Source organism: Pezoporus wallicus, unplaced genomic scaffold (assembly GCF_028554395.1).
Source record: "Pezoporus wallicus isolate ANWC-B61680 ecotype Strahan unplaced genomic scaffold, APGP_CSIRO_Pwel_v1 scaffold_13239, whole genome shotgun sequence".
Lineage (NCBI taxonomy): Eukaryota > Metazoa > Chordata > Aves > Psittaciformes > Psittacidae > Pezoporus > Pezoporus wallicus.
Genome location: NW_026642052.1, coordinates 4,766,002 through 4,785,807, shown reverse-complemented (window position 1 = coordinate 4,785,807; position 19,806 = coordinate 4,766,002). Strand labels below are relative to the sequence as shown.

The 19,806-nt window shown below is 39.8% G+C and overlaps 1 protein-coding gene across 4 annotated transcripts in view; it reads left to right on the top strand.

Annotated features, from left to right (window-relative positions):
• SLC2A9 (solute carrier family 2 member 9) overlaps positions 1 to 11,553 on the top strand; it is a 121,225-nt gene extending 109,672 nt beyond the window's left edge. For 3 of the 4 annotated variants that reach the window (XM_057426792.1, XM_057426791.1, XM_057426790.1), the window contains one exon: positions 10,600 to 11,553. In XM_057426792.1, the coding sequence (XP_057282775.1) occupies positions 10,600 to 10,857 (258 nt within the window). In that variant the 3' untranslated portion in view covers positions 10,858 to 11,553. The remainder of the gene's footprint in view (positions 1 to 10,599) is intronic. The other variant, XM_057426793.1, reaches the window with a different exon arrangement.
• Positions 11,554 to 19,806: the final 8,253 nt, after the last annotated feature.

The following is a 19,806-nucleotide window of genomic DNA, read 5'->3' as shown; positions in this document are numbered from 1 at the left end:
CTCTAGCTATCCACAATAAATCATTCCATCATTTATTCATGTTGCCACTTAGGAATGGAGATAATATTTTATGTCTCAAGTCAGCAGACATAACAGACCAAGAAAGCCTTTGGAGTGAAAGTTTTTGGCAATTGTGGATTGAATTATAGAATTGCTCCTGCTGTAAGGGACTTCATAAGGTCTGTGGTATAGCCGCTTGCTCAGAGAGGAGCAGCTGTGAGATCAAACCAGGTTTCTTAGGACCTTGTCCAGTTGGGTCTTAAAAACCCCCAAGATTTGGTAAGTCTGTTAGTTTCCTTTTAAATGCAGAGGACTCAGTAGTCAAAACTGACAGTAGCTAAAATGTGACCAGAGTTTGGCTGTTTTCTGAGAATAGTTTTAATCTCAGTTTTAGAATTGAATATTATTCACTGTCAAGCTTGAGTTGGAATAAAACTCACTAAAAAGTGAAGAAGTGAAAGCAAATTGAGACTTACTGCTGCTCATCAGTGTATTTTACAGGGTAAATCATGATAAATGTTTCACTCTGTCTTGATAAATTGATGCTTTCTGGATGTTTACAGGTGCGTCTGTTCTACTCTCCCTCTGTGACACTATAGTTAGAAAATTAATCATCTGCCTATGGGACAGATGAGTCTATGAGCTGATCAACTTGAGAGAAAAGGGAGATTTTACAGTTAGATGTATAGAAGAAAAACAAATTCAAAATTGGACCATTTTAAGTTCCTGTTTAATGAACTTCATGTACATGTGAGAGTGCAAAATATTTGTAATAGTGGAGTCATTTGTGTTCAAGCTCTACCATGTTTCAGAATAAGCAAGCAGCAGCCAGATGGTTCTTCCTGATAGATCTGCAGGTGTAGCTAGGACACTTCTCACCCTATACATTGCAGTTCAACGATATTAATAGTCTGCAGAAATTCATATGAGGCAACCAGTTGTTTTAGTTTCTTCTTGAGAAAAATACTAATGCCATTTAGATGAAAGGATGAGTAGCAATGATGCTACTGTTATTTCCTGTAGCAGTAAGCCACTGTGAAGATGTTTCACACCGGGGGTAAAACAAGCACTATCCCCAGCAAGGGGAGCAGGAAGCCCACCTGCACCAAAACATTACATGGAGGTCTTCCTCATCACTGGGGATTTCCTATTTAAATGCCTCAGATACGTCTCAGTTCTAATCTCATTTATAATGACATATAAACCACATCTCAGAATAAAAACATGAATATGTCAGATTTTCAGGTTAAATACACTGACTAGAATGGATAACACTAGCAGAATAATGAGTACTTCATTTCATAATTTGTTTTAGCCAATGGAATTTCTAGGGGGGAAAGAACATATAATTTTAATTTTTAAATTCATTACGTGTAATATGTTCATCTGTGCGGTTAGACTGAAGCATTCTTTTCAGTAATTACATCGTAGGTATTTTTTAAACCCTCCAGGTTGCTAAGAAGCTTAATCCATTACACCAATTAGTTTTTGACTAGAATTCACAAAGAGATTTAATAAAAGAAGCGAGCTTTTTACATGGGAACAAAAGCATACCTGTTTATAGGCAGCATAAAGAAGAATTTTGAAGGTCTCTTTTTTGTGTTCTGTGTGCTTTCTTCCTAGCAATGTGCAGTTTTAATCAAGACTTGCACTTGCAAGCCTCTTAAATTAGACTCAGTACAGCAGTGGTTATGTGGCTTCTGTTTTTCCCAGGATAAGAGATTGCGTGGCTTAAGTTTCCTGGCTGTTCCAGCACGTAGAGCCTGACAGATATCAAATCTTAACTTTCTTTCCTGGAAAATGACTCTACACTATGAAAGTGTGAATGTTAGGTTAGTAGACATGAGAATAAGTATTCTTTAAGGTCAAAGTCAGTTAAGAGGATCTTCATCACTGTCAGTGAGAAAGGTGTTAGTTTGGAAATTATGCAAAGCTATTTTCCTGCACTGAGCTGCTTGATTACTAAATATGGACACATTAGGAACAATATTAGTGCCTGTAGTTCCCTTTTTATATTAGCACTACACAATCTCCAGCAATGATGCTTCATCTCTCCCTACTTCTCCACACCCCAAGCCAGGCTGGGGTTTCTTATGCACCTAAATCTATTCTCAGAAGAGGGTCTTGAAATGCAAGTAACTTAAATTTGCATTCCTGCTCATCTGGAAACAATATGTTTCACTTTCAACAGGGCACTTGGACCCAGTTTCATAGGTAGTATGTTTACTGGTCCAGTCTTTATGACTGTAATCAATGACAGAGGTACCAGATTCAGATACCATGCTTTAACCCCCAAGACCAAGCAGAGAGTATTCAATGGTAGATGAGACCACACATTCAGAAAGTCACTGGTGATGCAATACTCCTTTTAGTTGTGGTTGTACAGAAAGTGTAAAACACTTAGGAGACTATAGTATTTGTTTTTAAAACAGAGAATGCTATTCTATTGCTGTCTGCACCATGTCCAGCAGCCTGCCCATTTGTTCAGAGCTGAATAGTGGCAGCAGTCAGAGGATCCAGCTCCTTACCTGCATGTTTCCCCATCCCAGCTGGCTTTTAAGCCTGTCAGATATGAGCATAGCATTGTTTTTTCAGGCTTCTGCAACCCTCATGAAGCATAATAAAACCTTTTTATCATTTTGTTGTTGTATTTAGTTGAGTCTTTTATTGATTAATACAGTGAATGCAAAGTTTGCTTTTAGTGAGGTCCAGCACAAGGTCCTCTGCAGTAACGAAGCATCACAAAGAGTTAGTTCATATAACGTTGCTAGCAGGGATGTGTTTTGATACCCAGCTTAGTTTAGAAAGTTTTCAGGGATGTCAGATCCACTTGCATTTGCTTTCCCATTCTTTCTTTACCTTGGATCGAGACTTATTTCTCTTCATTGATTTCACCAGCATGAAAGGTGATGAAGCAGGGAGAATGCATGTTATAATTTCAGATACCTGCACCAGGAATGATATTAGGGAAGCTTTTAATCATGAGAATAGTGTAGCTGTGTAATGATGTGTGGAGAAGTTGTAGCGTGTTCATTACTGGAGATCTATAAAAGACAGGCAGCCAGATGTTTGCCAAGAACTGAGGCTACCTTAATAATGGGAATGGGCTAGCTGGCATCTGTGTTCCTGGTTTTCTATTCGTTTATTGCCATTTTGAAACCTTAAGAGCAGGAATTGTCTCTCATTAAGTGTACACACTCCTTTAAGGCTCCTTAAAGCCTTTTTTGTGGTTGTTACTGTGATTCATCAGTGTCACTGTTAGAAGGGCTGCTGCAGCTTGTGGTGGCAGGAGAATCCAAATGCCAAAAAAAAAGGTAGAAGACAACTGCAATTACTCCTCTCCTTGGAAATGGTGACAGAATAGTAGGAATAGGAATAGCGTATTGATGGTTTGGGCTAAATTATATTGAAAAGTGCAAGAAAATGTAGAGGAAGTTAACAGCAAAAATTGCAATGAACTTGAAGTGAGAGAAAGCAAACCTAAAAGTATTCTGTCTGAAGAAAAGATTTGAGAAAGGAAAAGTGAACTGTGAACAACTGAGGAGGGAGAAAAGATCGATTATTTTCTTATGAATTTTAGAACAACTTGGGCAAGAATCAAGCACCCTTGGAAATTTGATGAATCTATGACCTTAAGGCCTTCAAGGTTATCTTACTCATCCTTCTGTTAGCTTATTACTATTTCATCTATTCCTCCTTCATGGATAATGAGAAGAAATACGTCATTTTCCCTTTGGCAGTAGTAACTTATTAAAACAAACAAAAAATCAATCAAACAGGTTAAAAAGCCCAACACAAACAAGCAAAAATACAGCAACACGAACAAACAAAAAAACCCCACCAAATATGACCAGAGGAACCTATATATTCTTGTCCGATTTAAGGTACAACTCATCAAAGATGACTTACTTCTGCAGAAGTATTTCCTAATTGCACTAGAGTGTGTCTCATATGTGTAGTATTCAGTAACTGCTGAAGTTTTCCAGTGGATTTCATACTTCTTAATAAGGTATTGATGAATTAACAATTGTATCTATTTCTGTTTTAAATTTAACTAAATTCATCCTTCAGCCATCAGAGTCTTTATTTCTTACAAATTTCTGTCATAATACTTTCTCATTCTGGAAGACTGTTCAGAATCTTTTTCAGCATCAAAGTTAAGCTGTATATTCAGTGCATATTCAATAAATACTTAAATTGTCCTATATTTTACTGAAATTTGAATCTTAGCATGGATATACTACATATTATTGTCGAATAATGTGCTTTGCTTCCCCAGTAACAGATTGGAAGCAGATGTAAACCAGATCGGAACTAAGGAAATTAGTCCTTTTTATCCAGAATGCATGTTCTTGGGGTTTTGTACCTGTTTCTGGAGATATCCCTCATTTTACCTTTGTTGGTGCTCATCCCATTGCTCCAGGCACTTTCTCCCTCTCCCTGGGTTATGGCGATAGTATCTGGCTGAGCTTATGTTTGTCTCTGGTTTGTGCCCTTTTTTGCCATCCTCATTCAACTTACCTTCAGTCTGATGAGCGTGCTTTAGCAGGGGAAACCTCTGCCCTGGCTGTTCCATCCCAGCAACCAAACCTGACCACCCAGAGCCCTCCTTTTCCACCTTTCTGCCCCAGAGAGACAAGCTTCATTTTTACTGCTCCTCTGGTTCCCTCTCTATCCCATTAGTAATTTTCTAGAACAACTCATCTTCCTGCTTTCCTCCTAATAAAAATGTTTCCAATAACCAGGGATTGTAGAGGAATACCCAGTTATGATTACATGACCAGTAAGTAGAAAGCTGATTTTACTCCCAGCTGGGGGTTTGACTTTTACCTTTGGCACCCTGGGGCTACTTGTCTGCAGCAAGGAAAGAGAAAGATTTTAAATCATTAGAAGTGTTGGGGAAGTGATCAGTGGAGGTCTTCAAATCTCTCTGCATGGTTATACTAGGAAATGATGCAGCTCGCTATCGAAATGGCAAAGAACTGAATTGCTGCTATTGTTTCCTAGGTAAAAAGAAATACAGGACAGCAATGAGGTTCATTTAGAAATGGGAGGAACCTCTTTTTCATCTTTCTGGGCCTACACACAGTCCCTAATGCTGCAGGGATTTTTCCTGTCTTTTACTTCTGCCATGGGAGAAACTTGTGTTATCCCGAAATGGGATAAAAAGGCATAATTCTCTTGCAGGATTATTGCAGCAAGACTGAGGCAATAACAGTAACAAATTGCAAGGTGCTTTGCAGCTCTCTGGCAGAGCAATAGTGTAGAATATATCATTTTTGCACAGACTAGTAAATGTCACCGTGCACTTTGAACATTTTGCTCAGTTATAAAAAAACAATTTGATTTTACAAAGTCGTACATCTGTGCTCCATCATCTACTTTTTTCTGCATTGTTTCCCTGTAATTGGAAGTTGGGGCATGTTGATAAAGCAGGTTACTATTGTACTGCAGGTTCCAGAGGTGAACACTCAGACTTTAGTGAAGATTTGCATAAAAAGCTGAAGTTTTATATAGGTGTCTGGATCTTCAGGCAGGGAAACCAAGCGACTGACCTCTCTAATTCCTGTTGGGTTCACTGGAAAACCAGTGGCAATGGAAAAGACATGTTTTTATGGTGGACAAAGAAGTCATTAGACTTGGGGCAAGCTACAATAATATCTGAGAAACTGATGGACAGTTTTGGCACTGTCTTGTTGCACCCCACCCTCCTGTGTGCTTTCACAGGAAAGTTCACCCAGCAAGGTGATAGAATATTCTGAGTGATAGGAAACATTAGGAAAGGCTTTAAAATAAAAAATTCTATTAATATTTTTCTTCTCAGAAAATTCAAACAATGAACACATGGGATACAAGTGCTACAAGATTTCTTACTAAGATGAAGCAAAGACCTGTATGCATGATTATTTTCCCCCCTTTCAGAAACCAACTTATTTTTGCCTGTGAAGTAATACTTCTGAGGCATTCCGCTTGTTACTGGAGGCTCTTCTGCACTTCTGCTCTGTTTCTTTCTTATTTTTACACTTGGGATTTTCTTTCTTGTACATAAACATTCATTTACCTGGCAATATTGTCTTTTTTTTTTCTTATTATTTCCTTACCCTTTGACTTTTTCTACCATGCAGTACAAGAATTTCAATAAAAAAGTTTTGCACAGCAGACTGTGCATATATTCCCTCAGCCAAGCTATTTTAAGCTTTTGCAAGTACCTCTGATAAAGTAACTACATTGCACCTGTATTAAGGAAAATGGGTGAAATTCACCTCAAAGATGAGAAAATGAAATGCAGCTATCAGAAGGTTAGGTATGAGGAAAAAAATGCTCTTTATTAGAAGCAATCCATTTAAAGTATAAAATACAAGGATCTGTTAACTTTTTTATGAGGAGATAGTGACTTTGTGAGGTTTAGGTTTGAAAGCTTTTGTCTAAAATGTCTCTATTTTTCACTTAAGAAATATATTTCATGCATTATATTTTAACACTCTGTCCTTCATTGTCCTGCACCTTCAGCAGAACCTTAAATTATGTCTGAAACTGAAGAAGGACAAGGGGCAAAGGACATGAACTTTCTCATCCCTTTGTTTCAGTGTGTTATTTTAATTTGAAGCAAAGTAAGTAAAGTCAAATGTCCACATGAATAACTGTTTTGTTGCTGATCGTATTAGTGAGACCTCTAACCATTACCATTTGACCTTGCCAATTCAAAATCTAGTTTGACCCTCATTTAATGACCCTAATCTTCATGGCTTCCAAATGCAAGCACTCATTGCCAATGGCAAGGGATTGTGATATTGCAAGTTGAGAATTTAGAATCACATTTTATGATTCTCTGGGAAGATCTCAAAGTTCTGTTTGTTAAGCTTGCTAAATCTGATTCAGAATTTGTTCATTTGCTTATTTATTTTGCTGTATCTGCCCTAGAATATCTATTTTCTTGGTTTCAGTCCCACAGTCCTACTTTGAATTTAACCTTTGCTACAGAATGAGTTAAGTCAGTAAGCAGCCATCGTTAAACAGCACTCAACTACTTCTGTATTTTTCCAGACTGTGGTGCTCACAGCATGTAAGCTATTAGCATGAAGACTGTTTTCAGCTGGCAGACTTTAGAAGTGGCAAATTGTTAATTTTTTTTAATCAAAACCAGAAATCAGATCATTCAAATGCCCAGGTTTTTGTTTGTTTCAGCATACTTTTTAGTTTGAAAAAATGAGCTCTTTTGCTCATTCATTCTCAGCACTTCAAGTCTATTTATAGTTAAAATTAAAAAGTATTATTTAATTACTTCCAAAGTTAAGTTTCTTTACTATTTTATTTAAAGAGAGGTGAAGGAAGTGCCTGTGTATTCTACCTGATACATGTAGCAGCCCTACATGAGCTGGGAATATGTTTGTTAACCTGTTTGCTTAAGAAAATGTGTCTGGGCTGCACCTACTTATTCACACACCTCGCTTATGTATCTCCATCTCATCCTAAAAGTCATGTTTGATTGCTTGCCATGCCTGGGATCTGATTTTGGGGAATTTCCTGAGCCCTTCAACTTTGATTCTTTTCTGTGGTAATTTCAGGCATGGCTTAGGTGAATTGTTTCCAGAAAAGAGACGATAGAAATGAGTAATTCAGGATTCAGCTGGCAGGACATTTTCAGAAGTGCTGTGTTTTAAATAGCCTCCTTAGAAAACTGGTATGAAAATAGATGGTGATGTGTTTAATAGTCTATGCTTAACTTTTAAATATCGCATATAGCAATAGCCCTCGCCTTGAAAAATTCAATGTAAATCCTGCTTTGGAGAGGTTTTATTAACCTGCTGACTAAGAACAGGCTGCAGGTATCCAGGGTGCCTTCCTCAGGAGAGTCTGCTGTTTTCTTGCAGACCTGTGTACATGGACAGATGACCTTCCATAAACCTCATATGACTTTTCAATGATCTTCAGCTATGTCTCTGACCTTGACTTTGAATTAGTACCTATAAGCCTATCAAGAGACAAAGCTGGTGTTATTTAGGAAACCATCTGAAACTTTTGGCAACTTGGAACCTTGGATGTCCATGTGGGTGGGTGCTACAAAGCGCAGACTGTTGTAGTACGTTGCTCTGTCTTCCTTCTAACCTTTTGGTACCTAAGCTTGTATGTAAAAGCTTGGCTTCAAACTAAAGATGTGTGTTCCTAGCTCTGGCAAGTCTGTCTGGTGTTGGAGGAGGAAAAGAACCTTTGTGAAGGTGGAAGCTTGTTCTGAGCAGTATATGCAGGCAGGATGAAGAGACTTGCCTGAGTGAATGTGGCAGGGGGGCTGGATGAGGCTGGCTCAGTGCCTCCTGCGTGGCCAGAGCTGATGCAATGCTGCTAGGAACTGAGTGTAAGGAAGTAACCCATCTCATGTGGGAAAGCTGAGAAGTAACAGAAACCACGTATTTTCCTTGAATTTATTCTGCATTTAGTTAGAATTTTCATTCTGAATTGGCTTGCTCTTGCTCCTTCCCCCACCCTTCCTTTCCTTTTTTAACCCTCCCCTCCAGTTGTTTGGATATGTTTTTTTTTATTAAGAGTCAACCTACTCCTCAGGTGGATACAATTTTTTGAACCCTATGGATTCTATCCCATGTAGTTAGTGAAATAATGCCAAGAAGCATAAAAAGTATAAAAAAGCTCTACCATTCAGCTGAACAACAAATTCAAATGCAGAAGATACAGGTGCAAAATCTGAGTTCTTAACATGACAGGATGATTTATGAGGCACTGTGAGGTTATTTTTTCCTGTCTACTAAATCCATTTGCTTCTGCCTCTGTATAAGCTTGAAAGTCGTATCTGTTGCCATGCCAGAATATTATCCTCCCCCTCATCACCCATGCTCTTGGCTTGTGATTGTCAGATTGTTCAGGAGTTCATGCTTCTAGGATTCAACAAAAAAAGCATTGATGATCCGAAGAGTCCATAATCACTATCAGAGGATACACTTTCCAGCTTTTCCTATGAGAGACAGGAGTTGAAGGGCTGAACTAGGTAATGATTTACCCACGGCAAACATTATGATTAGACAGGCTGGCAATCAACTATGGCATTAAAAAGCAGCTACAGAAAAGGGCTTTTTCTTTCTTGTTCCACACACGAATTCATGTTCTTCCACACCATATGATGTATACTGAAAAGTGAAGCATAAAAGTAGTCCTAGGAATTACATACATCCTGAGATGTCAAAGCAGGAAGCTTAACCAGCCTGCAGTGTAGGGCTGTCATAGGTAATGATGATGGGAGTGTGTTAAAAATATGTCAGTGTTACATCATTTTCTACCTCTGTCTTAATTGTTTCAGATACATACCTTTAATGGCAACTGTAAATATGCATATATAGGAAGTTACACCTGCATCCTATCTTGTCCTGAGTGATTTTCCCTGGGGTAACCTCTGCCTTGCAACACCTGGAGTGATGAGTGAGGGGTCTGGGTATCCTCATATTCACTGCTCATAACCTCACACAAGGCACCATGGAAAGGTCACCATTTTTTAGAGCTGAAGATACCCCTTTCGGTTTAATTCTGCCTTGTTAATAAAAACAAGTCAAAGTACAGGTTCATTGGATGTTTAGTTTCAGGAATGAGGTAAATCAATACAGGAGGAGGGGAGGTTCCCTCAGGGGCTGGCAGTGGCTTCACTAGAGCCACAATACCAAACCTCTTCCTAGTTCAACAAAGCACAGCTGGCAATATAGTAATTATCAAATATTTTCAAAACTGTACTAATGAAACATATCTGGAATCTATTAAATAACCTAATACTCACTAGGCAAGAAATACTTACATTTCAGTGAAGTGCAACTGCTACTCATTGGTGAGAGACTTTATAATCACTTTATTAATTCACTTACATCTTTAATCTCTTTTTGCAGTGAAGCAAAATCCAAATAATCAAATCTAGTCTGTACTTCATTTTCAGTTAATTCATCCACTAGTTTGGAGCATGAAAGAAGTGCATTTTATGATTTTCATCCTGCTGTAAGATCCCATAACTTTAGAAATCATACAGATGTCTGCCATTTGGGGTTTTGATGTCTGCCATTTGGGGTTTTTATCTCGTTTATTTTGCAAATCCCAAAGCTTCTAACTACTCTGACACAGATGCCCTTGGCTATGGCAGGTTTCCCACACTGCAAAGTCATGCCTCGTTTTTTGTACCTAGAAACTGTGAGACAGTGTGCAGAACAACCCAGCGAAACGTCTGCCTCACATCCAGAAATACCATGGCAGCACAAGGCTCAGCTAAGCCATGCACGTAGCAGGAGCCCTGATGCCACCTGTTCTTCTCACACCCTCCATTGCCTGAACTCACTCTGATGTCTCCCAGCATCATCCAGATTGCATTTCTGCACCCCTCTGCCAGGATCCCGTTTCTCCATCAATGGGCTACTGACAGTGTTGGAAGAACTAGCAATTGATGTGTTTATGAACTTCTAAACACTGACTTGCAATGAACGCCAACACTTACTGTACTTGGTTAAAAATTGCTCCATAACACCCATCTTATCCTTTCAAACCATTCCTGGTGTTGATTCGCCTCTGAGTTTTGTCCCTTTTGTAATGACCCTCTCCTTTGTTTTCTATCCGCAGGGTGGTTTACAGACCTACTGCTTCCTAGTGTTTGCTGCCATCTGCTTTGCAGGAGCTACCTACCTGTTTTTTGTGCTGCCTGAAACAAAAAATAAGACATTTCATGAGATCAGCCAGGCATTTGCCAAAAGGAATAAAGTATCTTTAGAAATGCGAGAAATGAACCACTGCTCAGGGGAGAGGAAATCAAGCGCAGAACAGGAATCAAACTTCACATCTTCGGTGGACAATGGGGAAACCAAAAAGGGGATTGTGTAAACCCAGGATGCTCTTTTAGGGGATGAAGGAAAACCTGCTCTTTCATTCAGTATATTTATAGCAATGCACAACTTATATTTTTGTATGTGACAGCATAAACTGCTTCCTTGTTGAATATGTTTTAAGTGAGTACAGGTGAATGCGTTAGCAGGCAGGGTGATGATTGAGGAAATGGAAGGAAGGAGGAGTGGCAGCCAATTAAGTCAGGGTTTTCTTGGGCACCTGTGCAGTAGGTGCTGTGGTGGGAAGATGGGGAATATAGACTGGGAGAAGTGAAGTGGTGGTGGGGAACTGCAGGAGGCCAAGCACCCCTGTGTGCTCACGGGGAGGTGTGTGTGCAGTCACCAAGGAGGAGGAAGAGGCAGGGAAAAGGGAAGAGATGCCAATGGGAGTCTGTTGAGAACTGATGCAGGCAAACCTGAAATGGTTCTGGCTTGCATTTCTCCACATTTCTCAGTATGTCATTCAAGATGCACATGAGAATTGATGACTTGAAAGAAGACTCGTGACACTCCCCTGACCTCCCATTCCCTTTAGACCTATTTTGACTTTCAGTTGCTTTGTCTGAACATCTCCCACCTCCCCACAAATGGCGAGCTCCAGGTCATGATGGGTTTCCTTGTCTCTCTTGAAAATCCTGATCTACTAGAATAGAGTTGCCTCTGGTTTCTGGGTTTGCTGGTAATGCATTTCTGTGGAGATTTATATAAATTTTATTTTTTAAGAATAGCTATAGAAGTCTTAATATGAAAAGAAAACTAAACCTCATGGCAAAGTCAGAAAACTCTGATGGTATGTGTAAATTATAGCATGAAAATAAACCAAATCAAACACCAAGTGTTACAAGAGTTGGGGGGGTTGGTGGCTTATTTTTGCTTTTCTTTTCAAGTTCCTTTTAAAGCAGGTCTTAGGAGGCAAAATTTACCTGAGACCCAGTAGATGTCATTGCTTAGCACTCAGATCTCTACAAAGGCATTTGGACACCTATTTCATGATTGAACACTAATTTTTATTTGGGCATTAGATTCTGAAGCTCCAGGTCTAGTTCACGTTACTAAGTTTTTTAGTTACAAAGCTTTTTAATGCTTTGTAAAACTGTCCTCAGAGTCTGCTTAATTTCATGATAGAAAGGCTCAAGCAGGCTATCAAGAGTTAGGTGATCCCTTCCCTTCCACATGGAATTTTTTTTTATGAGCATCATCTTTCCAGTTTGTAACTTTGATAATAGGTTTTCTTGATTCTTCAAGGTACCTGAATGCTGAGGGGGTAATAAGCACTTTTAAATTAAATAGTTAGCTGTTTTCTATGAAAAGTCAGCAAGCTTCAGAGCTGCTCTCAGTTGGGAGTAAGGCACAAGAAGCAAGTGCAGCATGTAGGTAGGGCCAGCTCCTTCCACAAGTTATATTTACTAATCCAGAAGTTCATACTTTGGAGCATTTGGAGAAAAAATGCATATATATTCATATATATATACACACACAATACATATATGAATATATATTCCAAATAGAGAAATATAGATTAATATGTATATTCATATACATAGACACAATGGAAAATTTCAATATTTGTCTGGGGTTTTTTTAAGAGTTCCCCAAGTGATGACCTGTTCATTGTTTTGTTCTACACTGTAAATTACACTGTAAATCAAAATTAGAGATCCTAATGTTCAGCTATTACTTCTAAATTATACATATATGGTTTTCTACTGTGATTTATTTATATGTGGCATACTTACTGCACAATGGAAGCTGATCTGATAGGGCAATTTCACTACTGGGTAATAGACAAAAAAATTGATCTGAGCCTTTATGCCAGAATTTATGCTCTTTTACTGGGATAGAGGTACAGCAGTAAGTAAGGAAATGAAAATATATATGAGCTACTGTAAAGAAACAAAGTGAATCAGAATAATACCAATAGTCACCAAATACTATGGAAAAATTGAAGAAAAATATTTTCTAATAATCACTTGTAAAATTATATATCTGGCAAATGAAGTGGCTTTAGTTGCCTATTCCATGCATTACATGAGGCTTGCTAAGTGAATGGCTAGGTAAAAAATTAGTTTGAATGCCACCCCTGCAGACAATTTCAGGAAGAAACTTCCTCTTCCGCCTGCAGGGTAAGAATAGCAAAATCAAACCCTCTCATTCAGATTGAGAATTACCTTACTCTGCAGTTAGGAACGCTAACATGATGTGATGTGAGTCAAGGTGATAAGATTGGAAACCATTATTATTAATCTTATTATTAGGAGAATTTAGTACTTAGTGCTCTTCATTAACGTACATTACAGGCATTACTTGTTGATAATATTGCCACTGGATAACTTCCATAAAGTATCATATTGGCCTGGAACAACAGTTGCATTAAACTTCTGCAACAAGATAAAATCATCTTATAGTTGCTTACGGTTGCATTAGGAGCCCAGCTTCCAATGTCTTGGTTCAAGATGGCTCAATAGAATTTCCTAGTACAGCTCAGGGGTTTGTACATCCTTAATAACAGGGGGTTGCGTTTTCCTCTTATGCAACCATTTTCCCTTCTCTTGCCCTGCCTAAGAAAGGCACATTCCAGACAGGTATTTTATGTACAGCTGAAAAAGGAGCTGCTGCACCACGGGACAGTGGTTGTACATCTCACCTGCAGTTTGCTGTAGCTCACGGTACAGGTTAAAAGCAATTCCAGTGTATGTGTGCCAGTGCTTCACTCACTGGCCAGAGAAGGTGGCTGCAATCCCCTCTGCCTTGCATTGTGGAAGCTTCTGAGGAAACCTGTGTTGGTACTGCATTGACTTTCTCATCTCTGACCCTAACAAGAGTTTTGTGATGTTCTTCAAGCTGTTCTGTAATGTTTTTTCCCATTGTTATGCTGCTGCAACTTCTCCAGCAATGAGAGGACAACATGGAAAATATCAGCAGTTTATCACGTTGTTTTTCTTGTTGAATGTATCAAATTGTCTACAGCCCGTGTGCTTGTCAGTGAGTGTTGCGTGGTGCCACGTTCTCTTTTCCTGTCTGTGACACTGCCATGAGGTACTGTGAGATGGTGTTTGTACAAGTACTGCAAGTGGGTTACATGTGTGCAACCAACTATGTCTATGAATAACGACTGCAAAATAAACCTTTGGAATTAAACTAAAATTATGTAGATTTTGTTCTGGGTAAATCTAAATCTGTATAGTTGTAGAAGTTTCATCGTATAATTCCCTGGGCTTTTGTATCTCTTAGTACAAGACTGTGCAGTCCTACGTGTGGATGACTTGAGTTGTGAATTTTATAGTTGGGTGTTTGGGAGTTGTGGAGAAAAAAATCACCCCTGAAACTGTTTATTTCTTGAGCTTTATTTACATTTAGCTTCTTAAATCATATTCTTATTCTTTCATATTGGGCTTCAGAAAAAAAATAGAGACATCAGTGAAAGGCAAATGGTACGCTGGCTAGTAATGGTAATAACTGTGTATAAGGATTGTCAAGTCTGGTGAGGCTTTTTTATGGAAAGTTGTTAGTTGAAGTAGATGACTTTGAGTTGCTAAAACTCTACTTTCTGATGAGAAATTCAGTCAAGTGACTATTTATGCTACAAAGATATGCAAAACCTGAGATCTGAAATGTGTATAAAAAATTGCATTTCATACTTCAGGTTCTGAAGCCAATTTTCACTCCACAAGGATCTGCTTTCTGGTGGGTGAAGATGTGAGTAGTTCAGCCATATGGGACAATTTTCATCTTCAGAGTAAAATGAAGAAAATAAAAAAATAGGAAAAGAAATATATATATAAAAAAGACTACTTTTTGAAATTTCCTTTCTTCCCATTGACTATTTTTATATGCTTTACCACACAGAAATCACCAAATAAACTAGCAGAGCTCCATTCACACAGCAGGAAGAACAAATCTGAGTGAAGTATCCCTAAGGAAACACCTGCAGTCTTTTCCTTTCAGCCTGACTCCTTAAAATAAAGTTGAGATACAATCTGAAAACCTAAACTGCAGACCCAAACTGTCAAGCAGTTTTGTTAATACAAGTATTTAAGCTGTTAGAAAACTCAGATTTGGGTCCATGCTTATTTCTCTCACCAAGTGACTTTACTTGGAAGTGAGCCCTGTTAAAAGTTGAATTTCATGACAAAAGCTTGGTACTTGGACTCCTAATCAAGTTATCACAGCTCAATAAGCAATCATGCACAGCCTGAGTCACTACAACCCTCTTCCTTGCAAGATAAGCTGCATTAACCTTGCTTTTTCCATGACTGAAGTGAAAAAGTCAGTGGATGGTTGAGGTCTGTCTTGAGATTTTCCTGCTAAAGCTGCTCTACAGTCAAATTCTTTTAAACCTAGGATTTCAATTTTTGAAAAGCATAAAGGAATAGCTTTCAGGAGACTATTATTCAGTGAACAGTGAAGGCAACAGAAATCTCCAGTGGCTTCAAATGTGCAAATGAGCCCAAGAAAGGCATGGTATACATAAAGGAGTTAATAAGCTCAGGAAATCCAGCACATTTTTATCTTCTTTAGACAGTAAAATGATGGTGTGCTTTCTCAAGCTGGGAAAACAATATTATAATTGAAAAATTATTCAGATGCTGCAAAAACACTGATCTGATGCTTTGCTTCTGAGTTCGGAGACCAGCAGTCAGTTGGTTGGCTGGTGATTTGTCAAGGTTTTTTTATTTAAGTGGGAGCACTAGTAATCTGGTTTGTATATCAAAGAAGAGTACTAAGCGTGAGGATGCTGGAGTTGCTGGTTGTCTTAAGATAATTCCTGAGAGGTAAAAAGCAAAATATAACTCTGTCAGAACCCTGAAACACGATACATTAAAAGCATGATCTTGTAAGGGTGGGAGATAATTTGTCAGCTGCTGTGTAAGCTGCCATGCAGAGACATTGATTTTGTTTCATTTTCTTTTGTTTCTCTCTGTTAAAAAAAAACAGTCAAGCTAAATGCAATGCTCACCTCTTCACATTTGTTCCACCTTTTGTTTCTGACTTGTTCTACCCAATTATATAAATATTTTTACAGTTAGGTTTCAAAACAGGAAAGCAATCGTTACTTGGGCAAAGGAATTACAAAAAAATTACAAAAATGATAACCACAATTTTCTCTAGAGGCTGACTTTTCAAAGGTGTGTTCAAGACTTAATCACTTAAATCCAAATTTCACATGCTTTCACCCTTTTGAATTAAACTCTCCAGGCTATATATATGCATACATATAGAGAGACTTCTAACAGCTATGGGGGACATTACTGTGGGGATCTGTTACAGACCACCTGATCAAGAGGACTCTGTGGATGAAGCACTCCATAGACAGATAGGAAAAGCCTCACGCTCACAGGCTCTTGTTCTCATGGGGGACTTCAACCACCCTGACATCTGTTGGAAGGACGGTACAGCCCGACACAAGCAATCCAGGAGGATCCTCAATTGTGTGGAAGACAACTTCCTTCTGCAAGTAATAGAGGAGGCGACAAGGAGAGGTGCCATGTTTGACCTCGTGCTCACCAACAGGGAAGGGCTCGTTGGAAATGTGAAGCTCCAGGGCAGCCTTGGATGCAGCGATCACAAGATTGTCGAATTTGAGATCCTCAGGACAGTGAGACGAGCGTGCAGCAAGCTCACTGCCCTGGACTTCAAAAGAGCAGAGTTTGGCCTTTTCAGGAACCTGCTTAGTAAGGTTCCATGGGATACAGCCCTAGAGGGCAGGTGGGCCCAAGACTCTTGGTTGATATTCAAGGATCACCTGCTGCAAGCTCAGGAGTGTTGCATCCCAAGCAGAAGGAAGTGCAGCAGGAGGGCCAGGAGACCTCCTTGCATGGATAAAGAGCTCCTGAGGAAAATTCAAAGGAAAAAGGGGGTTTACAAAATGTGGAAGCAAGGACAGGCGGCCTGGGAAGAGTACAGGGATGTTGTCCAGGAAGCTAGGGACCAGGTTAGGAAAGCTAAGGCCCAGTTAGAATTAAACTTGACTAGGGATGTGAAAGATAATGGGAAGGTATTCTATAGGTACACTGCAAATAAAAGACAGATTAGGGACAACGTGGGCCCTCTCCAGAAGCTATCAGGAGAACAGGCTACCCTAGTTTTGGGGAAGGCTGAGGTTCTGAATGACTTCTTTGCCTCAGTCTTCACTGGCAAAGGTTCTGACCACACCACCCAAGTCTTGGAAGGCAGACGCAGGGACTGTGAGAATGAAGACCTTGGGCTCACTGTAGAAGGGGATCTGATTCAAGACCATCTTAAAAATCTGAATGTGCACAAGTCCATGGGTCCTGATGAGATCCATCCACGGGTCCTGAAGGAGCTGGCGAATGAAGTTGTTAAGCTACTGTCCATCATATTCAAAAGAGCATGGCAGTCAGGTGAAGTTCCCAACAACTGGAAAAAGGGAAATATAACCCCCATTTTCAAGAAGGGGAAAATGGATGACCCAGGGAATTACAGACCAGTCAGTCTCACCTCTGTGCCTGGCAAAATCTTGGAGCAGATTCTCCTGGAAGGCATGCTAAGGCACATGAAAAACAACAAGGTGGTTGGTGACAGCCAGCATGGCTTCACTAAGGGGAAATCCTGCCTGACCAATTTGGTGGCCTTCTATGATGGGGCTACAGAACTGATGGACAGGGGTAGAGCAGTTGATGTCATCTACCTGGACTTGTGTAAAGCGTTCAACACTGTCCCACATGACATCCTTGTCTCTAAATTGGAGCGACATCAATTTGATGGATGGACCACTCGGTGGATAAAGAACTGGCTGGATGGCCGCACACAAAGAGTTGTGGTCAATGGCTCAATGTCTGGCTGGAGACCAGTAACGAGTGGTGTCCCTCAGGGATTGGTGTTGGGACCGGTCTTGTTTAACATCTTTGTCAGTGACATGGACAGTGGGATTGAGTGTGCCCTCAGCAAGTTTACTGATGACACCAAGCTGTGTGGTTCGGTTGATACGCTGGAGGGAAGGAATGCCATCCAGAGGGACCTTGACACACTTGTGAGGTGGGCTGATGGCAACCTCATGAAGTTTAACCATGCCAAGTGCAAGGTCCTACACCTGGGTCAGAGCAATCCCAGGCACAGCTACAGGTTGGGCAGAGAAGAGATTCAGAGCAGCCCTGTGGAGAAGGACTTGGGGATGTTGGTCAATGAGAAAATGAACATGAGCTGGCTTCAGTGTGTGCTTGCAGCCCAGAAAGCCAATCGTATCCTGGCCTGAATAAAAAGGAGCGTGACCAGCAGGTCGAAGGAGGTGATCCTACCCCTCTACTCTGCTCTTGTGAGACCTCACCTGGAGTATTGTGTGCAGTTCTGGTGTCCTCAACATAAAAAGGACATGGAACTGTTGGAGCAAGTCCAGAGGAGGGAAACGAGGATGATCAGGGGACTGGAGCACCTCCCGTATGAAGACAGGCTGAGGAAGTCGGAGCTGTTCAGCCTGGAGAAGAGAAGGCTGCGTGGAGACCTCATAGCAGCCTTCCAGTATCTGAAGGGGGCCTATAGGGATGCTGGGGAGGGACTCTTCATTAGGGACTGTAGTGACAGGACAAGGGATAATGGGTTAAAACCTAAGCAGGGGAAATTTAGATTGGATATAAGGAGGAAGTACTCTAAGGGTGGTGAGGCACTGGAATGAGTTGCCTAACAAAGCTGGGAATGCTCCATCCCTGGCAGTGTTCAAGGGCAGGTTGGACAGAGCCTTGGGCAACATGTTTAGTGTGAGGTGTCTCTGCCCATGGCGGGGGGGCTGGAACTAGATGATCTTAAGGTCCTATCCAACCCTAACTATTCTATGATTCTATGTTATCCCATGGAGAAAGTTCAGCAGCTTTAATTCTCATATATAAAAGAAATTGGCCTACTGCAATATTATGTCAAGTTGCCAACCGGATTCTGACATTGCTCAGATACATGCTTTAGCAAACATAGCTAAAATTTGCATGATCTTAGGTTAGGAAAAACTGTCTAATGAGGCTGTCTCTTTTTGGCCAGCTTTAGATTCTTCTTTTTGCATTTTCTAAACCACTAGGTGGAGAACACTATGCTAATTTGCCTAAATTTAATATTTATTTATATGTATGTGTGCGCGTTATATATTGAAATATGTAACATTTTGATATATAGATAGTATTATATAATTTATTTTCTTCAAAGGAAAAAGAATGGAGTCTATCTAATTTCTATGGATCTATATTTGATTAAACAAATATAATGTAAATAGCTAATACAAGAAATTATTTATTGCTTTAACACAACACTGCAATAAACCAAGTTTAGACAATTTATATTCTGTCACTGGCTGGCTGAAGCCTTATCTTACTAATCGATACACTCACTGAGCCGTGATAGACTGATCATCTGGATAGCTAACAGTCAAAGAGAGATTTTCATGTGCTTCTTGTACAGCACAGGAATCACCTTGACCCAAATCTGGGGAAATCCTCCTCAGGGTAAATCCAGTTCTGGGCATTGATGCTAAAATAATTGCCAACATATAGTAAGAGAACCAATTTCTTTCCATCAAATAGGCTTGAAGAGGAATTTTTAAATAGATTTATACTTAATGGTAACTTTGGGGTTTTTTTTGAGGCATCAAAGGAAAACATTAAACACTTTTCATCCCACTAGAGAACAAATTTGTATGTAAGACTCAAAAAGCAGGATGTATTAGAGTAGTGCTCAGTCTAGACTAAACCAAATACACTCTTCAGCTAGTGAAGCTCAGATGGAATTTTTACACCCAAAGCTCTTAATCTTTTGGAGGGGAGGTCTCATTGCTACCACCCCTTCCTTTCCCTCCTCCATCACCACCTTCCCATGCATGGCCTGTACTTTGCCTCTTGTAACAGCATGCTCCAGGATGAGATGTGCCAGCATGTCATTAAAAATGGCATTTCCATCAACTGAGAAGTGAAAGAATATGAAGAGGGAGAAAGTGGGGGGGGTCACCTCT